Source organism: Epinephelus fuscoguttatus, linkage group LG6, assembly GCF_011397635.1.
Source record: "Epinephelus fuscoguttatus linkage group LG6, E.fuscoguttatus.final_Chr_v1".
NCBI classification, from domain to species: domain Eukaryota; kingdom Metazoa; phylum Chordata; class Actinopteri; order Perciformes; family Serranidae; genus Epinephelus; species Epinephelus fuscoguttatus.
In genome coordinates, this window is record NC_064757.1 from 33775007 (window position 1) to 33788256 (window position 13250).

The window sequence follows — 13250 nt, forward strand, 5'->3', positions numbered from 1 at the left end:
TAGGGTACATTTCCTTGGTACAACTGGTCGGACAATTTGTAAAGTGTAACTCTAAGAAATCTCAAATCCTGCGGTCTTTCGGGAAAATACCGAGGTTATGGGATATTACAGGACATATGTGGAAAAAGTGTCTGTCTGTCTGTCTGTCTATTTGTCAATCTATCTGTCCACCTACCTGTCTATCTACCTATCTGTCCGTCCGTCCGTCCGTCCGTCTATCTATCTATCTATCTATCTATCTATCTATCTATCTATCTATCTATCTATCTGTCTGTCTGTCTGTCTGTCTGTCTATCTATTTGTCAGTCTACCTATCTATCTATCTGTCTGTCTGTCTGTCTGTCTGTCTATCTATCTATCTATCTATGTATCTGCCTGCCTGCCTGTCTGTCTGTCTGTCTGTCTATCTACCTACCTATCTACGGTCAGTCAGTCCGTCAGTCTGTCTTTGCAATGAATACTCCGATATTCCATCAATACACATTAAGGAATCTAGCTCGGAGTATATATGCATTATATAACATAAATGATTAATCAGTATCATAAATTAGCATCATAGCTACAATGTTGAATGACATCATAGCCTGTTTTGGTGTACAGTTGCAGGCTCAATTATTTGTTAAATTGTAATAATAATTAAATATAAAGGAAAGAAAGAAAGAAAGAGACATGGATCAAAAGAGGAAGGGTGGGGGGCCTCTACACAGGGCCAAGAACTTGGTGCTAAGCTCCTGGCCAGAAGTATATAAGTAATGGAGAGAATCTAAAGAGGGAGCTAAAGAACTGTGAGGTGGGAATATTCAGTCTAAATAATTCATTAGGCACTGAGGAAAAGAAAATATAAAAACTTGTTTGATTTTTTAAAAGAAACCAAGCAAAGATTTTTTTTAATCCTAATGGAGTACTGGGCTGTGGCCAGTAGGTGGCGGCAATGTGCCTTCAACGCCAGTTGGCACCTGCCATTAAAAAATAAGTCGAAGAAGAAGAAGTAAACAATACAGGAGCTAGTAGCGTTAGCTGCGCTCTCATGTCGGAAGACGATATTACAGTAGTAGTGCAGCTTATAATTTAATTTACAACGTCACAACAATGTCTTCCGTTGAGTATTTGAGGGAGTTTGTGAATGAGCGACTGGCTGTAGCTGCTGAGGAAATATTCGGAGTTTTTAAAAGGACTATCGTCGAGTACGAGGAGGAGCTCGACCGTCAGCGCAGGCTGCTGGAAAACGTCTGGAAACCTGGAATTAATTTAGAAAGGACAGGTGTGTGGCATTTAAATGCCTTATAGTATCCTAATGGCTGAAATTAACTCGTATTTATCTGCTTGAATGTCTGTTTTCTCCGTCATCCTAGTGGTGTCTTATCCATTTTGTCATCTGTCCCTCCAGAGCTCCCACACCAACATGTCTGTCAGGAGGAGGAGGTTCTCGCTGACCAGGAGAGGAGCTCCAGTCTGGACCAGGAGGACCCAGAGCCTCCACAGATCAAAGAGGAGCCGGAGGAGCTCTGCACCAGTCAGGAGGGTGAGCAGCTTGAGCTGAAGGAGGAGGCTGATACCTTTATGATCGCTCCTTATGAGGACAGTGACAACAGTGAAGATCAGACTCCATACCTGAACAGTGATGAAACTCAAAGTGTGGTGGAAGAGCAGCCTCTGAGCTACGTGTCAGTCATAAGCTCTGGGGGATCAGAGGCAAACAGTGACCACCAGCTCCTCTCTCACAATTATCACTATGTAGCTGGGAGCCAGGATCAGACAGGAGGCAAGCACGGAGACGCAGGATCATGCTCAGGAGATGCAGAGCTGAAACAACAGAGTCAACAACACAAAAGCAATACTTACACTTACCATGTATACAACCCTGCTATGTCGTCAATGCATCGCTTGAATACTCACACAGGTGAAAAGTCATTCAAATGTGACACGTGTGAAAGAGTTTTTAAGTCTAAGTTCCATCTGCAGAGACACCAGACGATACACACAGGTGAGAAGCCATATTCGTGCAAGATCTGCGGGAAGGACTTCAGACACAACAGCACCTTGAAAGTCCACATAAGAACGCACACGGGCGAGAAACCATATTCTTGCAAGGTCTGCGGGAAAAGATTCAGTGACAATTCCCCGTTGAAAAGGCACATGAGAGTCCACACGGATGAGAAGAAGACGTATACGTGTAAAACGTGCGGGAAGAGATTCTGTCAGATGTCAGATTTGAGAGCCCACGCGAGAATCCACACGGGCGAGAAGCCGTTTAAATGTGAAACGTGTGGCAGAGCTTTCAGACTTAGTGGTCACTTAAGGATCCACATCAGAGCACACAATGGTGAGAAGCCGTACGTTTGCAAGATCTGTGGGAATAGATACTTCCGTGTGTCTCATTTGCTAAATCATATGGCAGCACATACAGGCGAGTAGCCCTGTAGTCATCAAATACTTGTGATGGTTCAGTTCTCATAGTTCATAGTCAAAACATACAAGAGCTCACACATGTCATAATCACATAATTGCATCACTTGTGGGAAAAGTTTTACTGAAATCACATTACCTACTGGAGAAAACACTACATGCAATATACACAGGAGAAACCAGCAGCTGAAACTCCCATGGAGACACGTTTACTGACTAAATAAAGTACTAAATGCATACTATTACTACTACAAGAGGTCACAGTATCTTGTCGTCAACAATGCCATCAAGCTTTGTTTAACTAACCTTATTTTTTACCTTCATATTACTGTGTTACTTATATATTTGTTCGCAGCAGTATTTCTTCGAAACAATCATAATCTCTTATGACTTTGAAAAGTCTTTGTTGCACAATGGGTGCAATGTTTCTAGAGATGTTTGATCTGTTGAGTGAATTTTCTTTTAGTATATTTTGATGTTGAGGTTGCGTTGGGTCACTTGTATCATCTTCCTGCCAACAATAATCTTGTCTTTTTTGTCTGCAACATGTCAAACATATTTATATTTTTTTATAGTATAATTTCTGTTGTGTCTGGCTTTTGAAGTGACACACTAATTGTAAATGATGTACCATGGTGCTATTAACGAATAAGCCTGAGTAGATCATATAATGATCAGTCCCCAAAGAGACATGGGCAACAAAATGCTGGTGTCTGAGCTCATGTATGTATTCTAAAAATAAAGATAAGTTTGGGGATGATGTGATAATACTGGAAACACTCTGAACTCTAAGGCTATAACCAAATGTTTTGATGTTGCAGCTCACTGGCTGGAAGTTAAGTTTAAGTAACATTTGCTAACGTTTGGTAATTTGATCAATGGAGCTGCCTCGTATTGAACAAGCAGTGGTGGGATGTAACTACATGTACTTATTTACTGTAATTATGTACAACATTGATGGTCATCACATGGCCAAGATTGCATGTAAATGCCATGCCAACAGTTTGAATAAATAAATATATAAATATTGGAGGTATTCTTTGAGTACTTTGTTGCTACATATAGTTCTACAGGCAAATGTACTTTTCAGGCCTCTAAAATTACTTGACAGCTATAGTTACTTTGCTGATTAACATTTTTACACCTCATCTAGCTGCAACAAAAATCCCTATGCACACATCATGGCCTCGGTAAGGCCATTGGACACGAGTACTTGGACTTTAATATTTTAAATAACATTTTTTTTCAATAGTAATTTGGCACATTTGCTAAAATTTTGAAAGTGTGTGTTATTGTCAAATTGTTCAATTTGTTAAATCTGCTGGATGTTAGGTTATGAAGGTGAAAATGATGTAGGGTTTGTGCCACTTGTTGGGATTTTATTCTTTCTTTGTTGTCTCTCATGGACTGTTGGCAGTTTGTGTTCATGCTCCTCTTCCCTGTGAAGACCAACAATAACCTGGCGGACATTGCAGACTTGTTCTTCACATTTGATAGGCAGAACTACTCCAGGTAACTGTACTGAATAAAGCTGTGACATTATAGATAAGTAAGATTATGAAACTTCAATGCTTATTAGACATAAGCTACACTTAACACTCAACAGGATCATTCACACTTCACCAGATTCCAGGTCTGATCTGAGATCCACCTCTCCAGCCTGAAACAGACTCATCTTGGTGTCATAGACCGCACCCATTTAATACCCTTGAGATTTATCTAAGATAATAAAGTAGCTACATTTGGCTGTTGCAGGAAACAACTGCGAAACAAATAGCAGACGTTATATTGTTGTGAGCCTAAAATGTGTCATTTGCCCGTTCTTTACCAATAAAGAGTAAATATAGCATGTCAGTGATGTTTCCATTTGTTTCCTGTTGCCCAAATTATATGAAAAAGTGGGTTCATTTGTTTTTACCTGTCTCAATTCAGGGCCGAAGGCTGCAAATGAAGACAGATTGCGTCACATGGGCGCAACCAAGGCTTTCCCATTTCGAAGGCTCCCTCAAATGCAGCCAAGAGATGCAGTCTTCTTTCCTAGAATTTGTAGAATGCAACAGATGAATCCTTCATGGCCCAGCGTATCCAAAGATGCACGCGCACTGGCGACAATCATATATTAACAGTTGTTTACTAACTACCGGTTAACTGTTGTTAACGTTACTATAAGCTAAAAGCACACAGTTCAATCAATCTGAATTTAATGAGTTAACCTGAAAATGGTCCATCAGCCTGAAATATATGAAACGGCGGTGACTCCAGCGGTGAATCATCTCCTCAAGTATTAAATTAAAAAAAATATATATATATAATAACAATCTCTGGGTCCATGATTTAGAGCTAACTAACTTACTAGGTTGGTACTAGCTAGGGTGCTAGGTAACAGAAACACCAAGAACAATTGGTGATGCAACCAGGAAATCCTTCAGAGACCTTTCAGTTTGGCTGATGCAGTCTTCAAAGGACGTGACCGACGTAGACTGCGAAGGCCACGTCCTTCAAAGGCTGCAGCCCCTGAATTGAGACACAGCTTGTGTATTGTGACTAGTTCAGGAGTTATGAAAATCTGCGTTTTTCACCATTAATGCGGACATCAATTCAAGATGGCCACCATTCAAACCCCATGGGCCACAAGTTGACCTTGGCAACAAGAACAATTCTTAACTAGAGACCATTAGGGTCCTAAAAAACAGGTTACAACAAATGCCATGCAGCTGCACGGGACCTTGTTTCTCCTGCAAGACTATTGTGCTTTATATTTTCTCATATATTGTCGACAGCAGCCTGATTCTGCCAGTAGAGAGTTCCTAATATTCCCCAAATCTTTATTTATAACATGTTTTCTGAAGATATCAGTAACTTTTTTGCACTGCAGATGTGGATGAAAGAATGACAATGAGAACATTAAGTTTTCCCAGCTGAAAGAAGGTGACACCAGGAAAGGGACACCAACTGCAGTACATAGTTTTAATGATAAATTATGTAAACATGCTTTGGCCTGTCAGCATTTAAAAGAAAAGTGTCAGATAAATAAGAAGCGAGCAGCAGTGATGTTCAGCCTTCAGTCAGCCTGGAGCCACAGAGCCAGGCAGCTGTGAGCTGAGCATGCAGTGACGTAGGCCTTTACAAAATACCATATTTTCTCATAGGGCACACATTTGTAAGTGATTAATAAGTTGCTGCAAATACTTGGATTAATGGACCGATAACTAGTAACAATTCTCCAACTCAGTCAGATTTATTTGTCATGCCGACATCAACTTGTGTACACATGATGAGACCTGACGTGAGATTTGACCGTTCACATCCACACTGATAAATGCAGAGGTTTGTGTGGACCGTCCACCCAGTTTTCTGTCATGTCTTTGTTCCATAAATGAGGGCCAAAGACTTTCTTTCCGTCATGATTCAGTGTGCACACAGCACCAGCCTCAGGTGGCCAGACAGGTTATCACAAGGCAAAGTGTTGTCACAATGTTGTCACGTATTAAAAAAGAGCCACAATGAGCATAGTTAATGGCATACTTGACTACAATTGATTTAAACAGTATTTGTATAAAAATGATTCTGTCCTAAGCTTTTTGATCCATTGAAGCAGCTGATCACTGTAACTGTGATCACCATATATTGTTCCCATTGTATTTCAAAGATGCAATATGAGCTACCCAGCCTACAAGGCATCCTATCACATTTCTAACTTTTTTGCATTCATCCACAATTCTTTTAAAAGTTCTCTACGTTATAATCTGGAGTCAAAATAAACTTTTTCTTAATGATTTCCATGGAGTTTCTAACGAGTATTTTCATCTAATCATCTTCCCTCTGAAGAACATGACTTTAATTTTTCAACTGCAGGCTTAAATCCCCATTTTCCCAGACAGTTCAACTTCATTTATTCATTTTTGCAATTCTTTTTACTATATAGTATTTCCGTCAGTGGATGTGACACTTTTAAATCATCCTCTTAATTAGTGGTTCCCAACCTTTATCTTAATCGACCCCTTTTCTGTCACTGAGTCAACTGATGAGCCCTGACCTAGTGATGGTGGACATTCTATAGTGAATTCAATGCATATCACCAAGTGTGTTTTTCTTGGTATTGGAGGTAGCAAGGACATACATCTAGCTTGCTTTATTCCTCAAGGAAAAGTGATATTCTTTTATAAACTACTACTTTTAATTAACGTCATCTGTTGTTACCTTGCGGAAAATGATTATGTATTAAACAAAAAAAAAAAAATGTATTCAGTGCGTATCAATAACAGCACAGAACAACTGATAAACTGTCACTTAACCCAAATAGTGAGCACAATAACTGCAGGAAGTCTGTGGAAAATGAATTTTGAGCAGAGTATTTATTTCTTGTCAAAATTGTGTCATATATATGTATAATTTAAAAAAAAAAAAATCATACATACTTCATACAATGGGTCTCTTTTTTGATATATTTTCTTCTTGAGGCTTGACCATTGTTCTGTTACTCTTTGGTTGTTTTTAACTGTGAACTTTTCTAATGCAGGACGACACTGTTTAGCAGAGAGTGAAGGCTCTGTGAATATAGCTTGAGTTCAGGTCGTCACTATGCCCTTAACTTGTGAGACTTTTTGAAAAGCGTAGAATCTTAAATAGTGATCTAAACTGAAGGCCTTTTGACCCCCCCCCGTGAAGCTTCAGTGACTCCTAAAGGGGGTCGGGAGCCCAGGTTGGGAACCACTGCTCTATTTAACCTGCAGCCAGTGAGCCACAACATTGAAATCCTCTTGCATGTTATAACTTAACTCACTGAAAAGAACTATTCCTCACTGTGACTACTTTTACTTTTGATGCTGCCATAATGAACAGACTTTGCTGGTAGCTGCAGACATCAGGGTGAATCTGGTGTTCTTATTTCATACACAGCATTTAGCCGCTTTAAGCACTAGTCCTGGTTTACATTACAACCACATGGGTTGTTACCAGGGTTGGAAAATACCTTCTTTGTCCACCTTCAAAAATGTACCAGCCACTTCATAGATTACCATTGTTTTTTTGGCGAGTGACTGAAGCAAATTTAGCCACCACAATAACGTTACTGCTCATAGTTAACATAATCCTCCACCGCACCAAGGTGGGAACATCAGTCTGAGTAACTGGCACTATGTAGCACACCATCTACAATGCGTTTGTCTCGTCCATAGCTCAAAAACAGCACAGTATGTCAAGTAATAGGGCAGTCATCAAGTTAAAGCAATCACAAAATACATAAAAAGTTTCTCAGCCTCAACATCAGAGTTCACAATCCACTCTAATACCGTAAGCAAGGTTTAATAGATTTAAAATAATATAAATGTAACAGGTGAAACATTTGTATGTACAATGCACTCATTGTACAACAAGGACGTTTCAAACAGTTAAAAGATTATGGCTGTTAAAAAAAAATTACTGTTGTTACCAAAAATATATGACAGGGGAATAAAAGTTAATTTTAAAACTTGCTGGAATTGTGACCTCTTCTTTATAGGAAATGCGTAGCACACTATTACAAATATATGATATTAGAAAAGTGTTCATGTCAGTGAGTGTTCACTCCAGAGGAGTCTCGGCTTGACGGTTTGTCCCGTTTATGGATTGATTTGTGAAAAACTTCTTCCACAAAGTTCATTCATGTGGCTCGTCACATTAAAACTACTTGTCTGTATGCAATCTCAAATGCCTCTCTAATTCAAACACTCCAAAGAATCGTTTCCCGCAGATCTTGCAAAGGTACGGCATCTCACCGATGTGGGTTCTTCTCATGTGGGCCCACAAGCTGCTGTTGCGTCCGAAATCTTTCCCACATGCTTTGCACATATATGGCCTCTCGCCCGTGTGGGTTCTCATGTGGACTGTCAGCTCGCCGCTCTGCCTGTAAGCTTTGCCGCACATTTTGCAAGAATACGGCTTCTCACCTGTGTGGACGCTCACGTGTCTCTGCAACACTGACTGGAACTTAAAGTCTTTCCCACATGTGTCACATATGTAGGAGCGTTTACCTGTCTGCGTATTATTGTAGTGTTGGATACCAAACAAATTCGGGTTGTCTGTATTGTCACTGTGACTTCCGCTAGTGTGATGTCTCCTCTGTGATTCTGGCTCTGTATCTCTACTAAATCCCGAGTCTCCATGCTTGCTTCCTGTCTGATACTGGCTCTCAGACATATAGAGGTTATGAGAGAGGGGATGGTGGGAAATGTTTGGTTCTGACACCATAGAGCTTGTAACTGACGTGTAGCTATGAGGCTTTTCTTCATCGATACTCATGTATGGAGTCAGATCATCACTGTGGTCACTTTCCTCATGAGAAGAAGTCAACATGAAGGCATCAGTCTCCTCCTTCAGCTCAAGCTGCTCTCCCTCCTGACTGGTACAGAGCTCCTCCTCTTCCTCTTTAATCTGTGGAGGCTCTGGGTCCTCTTGGTCCACACTGGTGATCTTTTCCTGAATACAACGCTGCTGGTCAGCGAGAGCCTCCTCCACCATACAGGCACGTTGCTGTGTGGGCTCTGGAGGGACTGAGAACAAAAGGAATTCGCTATTGTGACGACATAAAAACATCTGAGCAGAAAATACAAGTCTGTATTTAAACCATTTGGGTCCTATGTAAGTTATATTCCTCTGCTGTTTGTTAAATATCGCTCAGGTTTAACTCACCTGTATTGTTTAACTTCGTTTTAGGTTTCCAGACGTTTTCCAGCAGTCTGCGCTGACGATTGATCTCCTCCTCGTACTCGACGATAGTTGTTTTAAAAACTCCGAATATTTCTTCAGCAGCAGCAGTTAGTCTCTCGTTGACAAACTCTCTCAAATACTCAACTGAAGCCATTGTTGCTTTATTAGTTTTCAAATAACTGTCTTCACTGCGACGACAATATCGTCCTCCTGCTAGCTCACCACTGCGTGCGGCTAACGCTACCAGCAGTGCTTGTGTTGTTTACTTCCGGTGGTGTCACACTGTGAAGTTCCGACAGTGGCGGTGGATCTTCTCTTTCCGCTTTCAACTGATGACGTTTCATTCATATCTTTGACGTTTGAAAGTCTTCTATAAACTACTACTTTTACTTTAAACACATAAACATAAATTGGAAAATAAAATAAAATAAAATAAATAAATAAAAATAAAGTTAGCAGTGGTGGAATAAGTATTCAGATCATTTAAATACCACAATGTTTTCACAGTGCATTGAAAATGTAAAAAAAAATAAAAAATAAAAAAAATAACGGAAGTACTGTTAGCAAAATATTTTTAAAGTACGAAACGTAAAATTAATCATTTTGCACAATGGCCCCTGTCAGTTCCACATTAAAGGGGGGTAAAGTGTGGTGAGGAATTACAATACTAGGCTACCAATTGTTTTGTTTTGTTTTGTTTTTGTTTTTGTTTGTTTTTTTTTTTACCTTTATTTAACCAGCTTAGTCCCACTGAGATGGGGGATCTCTTTTTCAAGGGAGACCTGGGGCCTGTATCACGAAGCAGGATTAATGTCTTAGCTAGGTAACTTCAGGGTTAACCCTGGGTTTTCGGTCTCACGAAGCCGGTTCAGTTTTTAGGTAGATCACCATGGTAACTTACTCTGAACGGCTATCCTGCTCCAGAGCAGGTTAAGTTCAGGGTTGAATCTGATTCTATAAAAAGCACCACCCACTGGCCAATCAACTGTTCGGAAAAAAATGACTCCGCTGACAGAAATGCAGCCCAGTCATGACGGGAAGTTTAATTAATGTGATTGATTTTGATTTGAAAGTTTATTTTGAACATTAAAAAAGAAAAGAAAGCAACACCAACAGACAATGAAACGATTGTTCAAAAAGGAGTGGAAAGAAGTCGAAATTTAATCCCACCCCTTCATAAGAAAGAAACTGATCATTTGCGGACACTTAATAGCACCATTAATTAGTGCCAACATTTTGTTTTGTTGGAGGAAATGATCCCTGTTAAAGATAATGGGCCTAATTGACAGCTTTGCTGCTGGAAATGTGGAAAGTAGCCTATCATGTCTACACTTCATGGTGTTTGAGGGATTTTCCTTTTTGGTTTTTAAAGAGGGAGACTAGGTATATTTTTGCGCAGCTGTTTTCTAACACAGCTCAATATCAGGATGATTTTATTCAGACTATCAATTTGGTGTTGATATGATTTAATTGTGACATCAGCTTTAAGCTTTATTGTAGCATATATAAAGTTATGACAAAGAAGACCAATTTATCAGACGCAATGATGTTAGACGATAATTGTAATATGCGCAATTCATCAAGCAGCAGGCCCCTGGCCAAGATGATGATCAAGTTGTTCCTGTACTCTGTCAAAAGCATGCTGAATCTTTTCAAAAGCCTTTGTTGGGGTGGGAGCAGAGCAGTAGATGGCAGTCTCATTGGCATAGAAAGGAAAGGTTGCATCCCAATATTTTTTCCAATGTTGTTTACATGATAAACAACAAAGGGCCCAGGATTGAACCTTGTGGAACCCCTATATACACTTGCAAAAAATCTGACTGAGAACCCTCTGTGTGAACAGCCTGGGTTCTCGACTCGCAGCAGTATTTTGAATTTGAGTGCAGTAACCGTTTTGGCCAAATTCTTACATACAGCGCCTTTAAATGTAAATTAATTCATAACAAAAGTGATGCTTTTTTGAAAAAATAAAATACAAAAAAAGTTTTGTTTCCTGTCCATCAAACTGCATCTGTATCAGCCTGTCAGTGTGTTCAACTGATTGCACACCACAAAACGCTGGTCTTTTAAAAATTAACACTTACTGCACTTTTGTGCATGCTTGTATCCAGGGGCGTAAATATAGACAGTGCAGGGCAGGCAGCAGGGGCAGCACTGGGGCCCTGTGAGGTGGAGGGGTGGGGGGAATGATTCCTGTGTGAGTGACTGACCTGGGGCCAATCATGGCTTGTGGACCAATTTAAAAAGCCTGCAGCATTTCTTCAAGAATACATCATATGTGGCCTGCCACACAATATTGGTTTATCAAGTGAGTTCATATTTCATTTTTTTCTGTTCATCTCATGATGGCAGCCCTATCATACAGTTTGTAGACATGCACCAAGTAGGAACTATGCAGACGATAAACAAACAAAGCTACGTAGCAGCAGACATTTCCTGCTAGGTAGCAGACATGGCAGCAAAGAGGTGTAAAGTTAACAGTGAAGGCTGTCACTTTCAGGAATGGTGGAAAATTGAATACTTTTTCATGGAAAGATGCAACAGTTGTGCTTGTCTTATTCTTACCCATATGAAGTAAGAAGCAGCTGGCCCCCAGGTATTTTCGTTGGCCCCTATTCAAAAAAGGAAGCCTTGTGTTTTCAATGAATCAGTTCTCATGGTTCATGATGAACACATCAGGTGAGGTGCCATGTTGCAGCACTTGAAGGACAAGTTTCAATTAGATAGGCTACCTGGGAAAAAAAAAAAACACCTGAGCGTCAGTATACACAGCTGAGCTGAAACTCTTGTGGAGGCATGTTCAAGAACTAAACGAAAGACACTTTTGCAATAGCTGTATCTCTTGTTATTAGATATAATTTCACATTGAGAATAGGTCACAGTGTCTTAGTGAAATAGAGCAGTACATTTTCGTGCCACAGATGGTCATTCAGATTGGGATCTGGGGAATTTGGAATTTGGATGTTTGCAGTGTGGCATGATGCATTATCCCGCTGGGGGGGCCACTGCCATTATGGAGCACCGTTTTCATGAGGGGGGGTACTTGGTCTGCAATGGCATTTGAGTGGGTGGAACATGTCAGGTGGTATCCACGTGAATGCCAGGACCAAAGGTTTCTCAGCAGAACAATGTTAGTTATTCACTTCACCTGTCAGTGGTTTTAATGTTTTGGCTGATCGGTGTAGTTCTACTTTCCTTCATTTTATAATTTCACAGGCAAATATTGTGCTTTTTAAGACCACTGTATTTATGTGACAGTCTGACAGTTACTTTGTTGAGCTGGTGAGCTTATTACAGTTTATTAATAGGGGTGAAGCTGTGGAGGAGTGAGGAGTGGATCTGACTGAGATACCAAGGACACTTTTGGCAGGTGGCCTGTCACTCAAAGCAGCTACACCCGTAATTATGCACAACTTTGAGCCTTACTAAAATGTGAGCAGCCCTCCCTCCTGTACAGCTGTCATGACTGGGGGATAGGCTGTACATGTGTTTATGTGTACTGTAAAATTGGGCGTTTTAACATTGGCGTCTATTGGGATTGACTTGCTTTTGGAGCCAGCCCCAAGTGGCCATCCATGGAACTGCAGTTTTTGGCACTTCTGCTTTGGCATTAAAGAGAGGATTGTGGACAAATACATGTAGTGATGGGTGTCTAAAACTTTTGCTCTTGAGAAGTAAAATTTTCACCAAAGATTTCTTTCCTTTAACATGTTAAGTCTATTGGCAGATCTGACCCAATGTGGCGAGAATATTTATCCACTGAAAATCAGAAACTGTATTATGTAGTTATTTCGCAGTTATTTAACTCAATAATAGTTCCAACAAATACATACATATACTCAAGATTTATGATCTTTAATGTCAATAAGAGGGTAAAGAAAACTAATGAGAGAAGGAGAAAATATGCCAGAAAGCAAAACAAATACACTCAAGCTGAGACTCTATATCATGATTGTTATTTGTACATTTATTATGACACAATGTTGAAAGAAAGAATAAATTTAGGTGAAGGTGGCCAAAATAACTTTGGTTCCTACATGAATGCACATTAAGAGAGTGCTTTTAATCCAACTGGATGAAATTAACACAGTCATATTCACAGAACATAGGGTTAGGGTTACCCTGCTCCTGTTTGACTTAAAAATAGATATGTTCTT

At 40.0% G+C, this 13250-nt stretch overlaps 3 protein-coding genes across 3 annotated transcripts in view; 1 reads left to right on the top strand and 2 right to left on the bottom strand.

Annotated features, from left to right (window-relative positions):
* Positions 1 to 13250, bottom strand: part of LOC125889671 (uncharacterized) — a 30283-nt gene that overhangs the window by 3011 nt on the left and 14022 nt on the right. Inside the window, exon 6 of the mRNA XM_049577716.1 lies at positions 1399 to 1611. Coding sequence (XP_049433673.1) covers positions 1399 to 1611 — 213 coding nt within the window. The remainder of the gene's footprint in view (positions 1 to 1398; positions 1612 to 13250) is intronic.
* LOC125890917 (zinc finger protein 239-like) lies at positions 923 to 3425 on the top strand. The gene is made up of 2 exons (XM_049579813.1): positions 923 to 1261; positions 1388 to 3425. Exons 1-2 carry the CDS (start codon positions 1090 to 1092, stop codon positions 2413 to 2415), a joined length of 1200 nt encoding a protein of 399 aa, XP_049435770.1. The 5' UTR covers positions 923 to 1089; the 3' UTR covers positions 2416 to 3425.
* LOC125890920 (zinc finger protein 569-like) lies at positions 5381 to 11812 on the bottom strand. The gene is made up of 3 exons (XM_049579817.1): positions 11659 to 11812; positions 9076 to 9482; positions 5381 to 8936 (listed from the first exon to the last, which is right to left on the bottom strand). Exons 2-3 carry the CDS (start codon positions 9245 to 9247, stop codon positions 8071 to 8073), a joined length of 1038 nt encoding a protein of 345 aa, XP_049435774.1. The 5' UTR covers positions 9248 to 9482; positions 11659 to 11812; the 3' UTR covers positions 5381 to 8070.

What these genes read in the sequence shown, in the direction of transcription:
- LOC125890920 (XM_049579817.1), bottom strand. Translation starts at nt 9,247, where the DNA reads ATGGCTTCAGTTGAGTATTTGAGAGAGTTTGTCAACGAGAGACTAACT. An exon ending in AACGAAGTTAAACAATACAG is followed by an intron (nt 8,937 to 9,075) that starts GTGAGTTAAACC and finishes TTTTGTTCTCAG; the next exon opens with TCCCTCCAGAGCCCACACAG.
- LOC125890917 (XM_049579813.1), top strand. Translation starts at nt 1,090, where the DNA reads ATGTCTTCCGTTGAGTATTTGAGGGAGTTTGTGAATGAGCGACTGGCT. An exon ending in AATTAATTTAGAAAGGACAG is followed by an intron (nt 1,262 to 1,387) that starts GTGTGTGGCATT and finishes CTGTCCCTCCAG; the next exon opens with AGCTCCCACACCAACATGTC.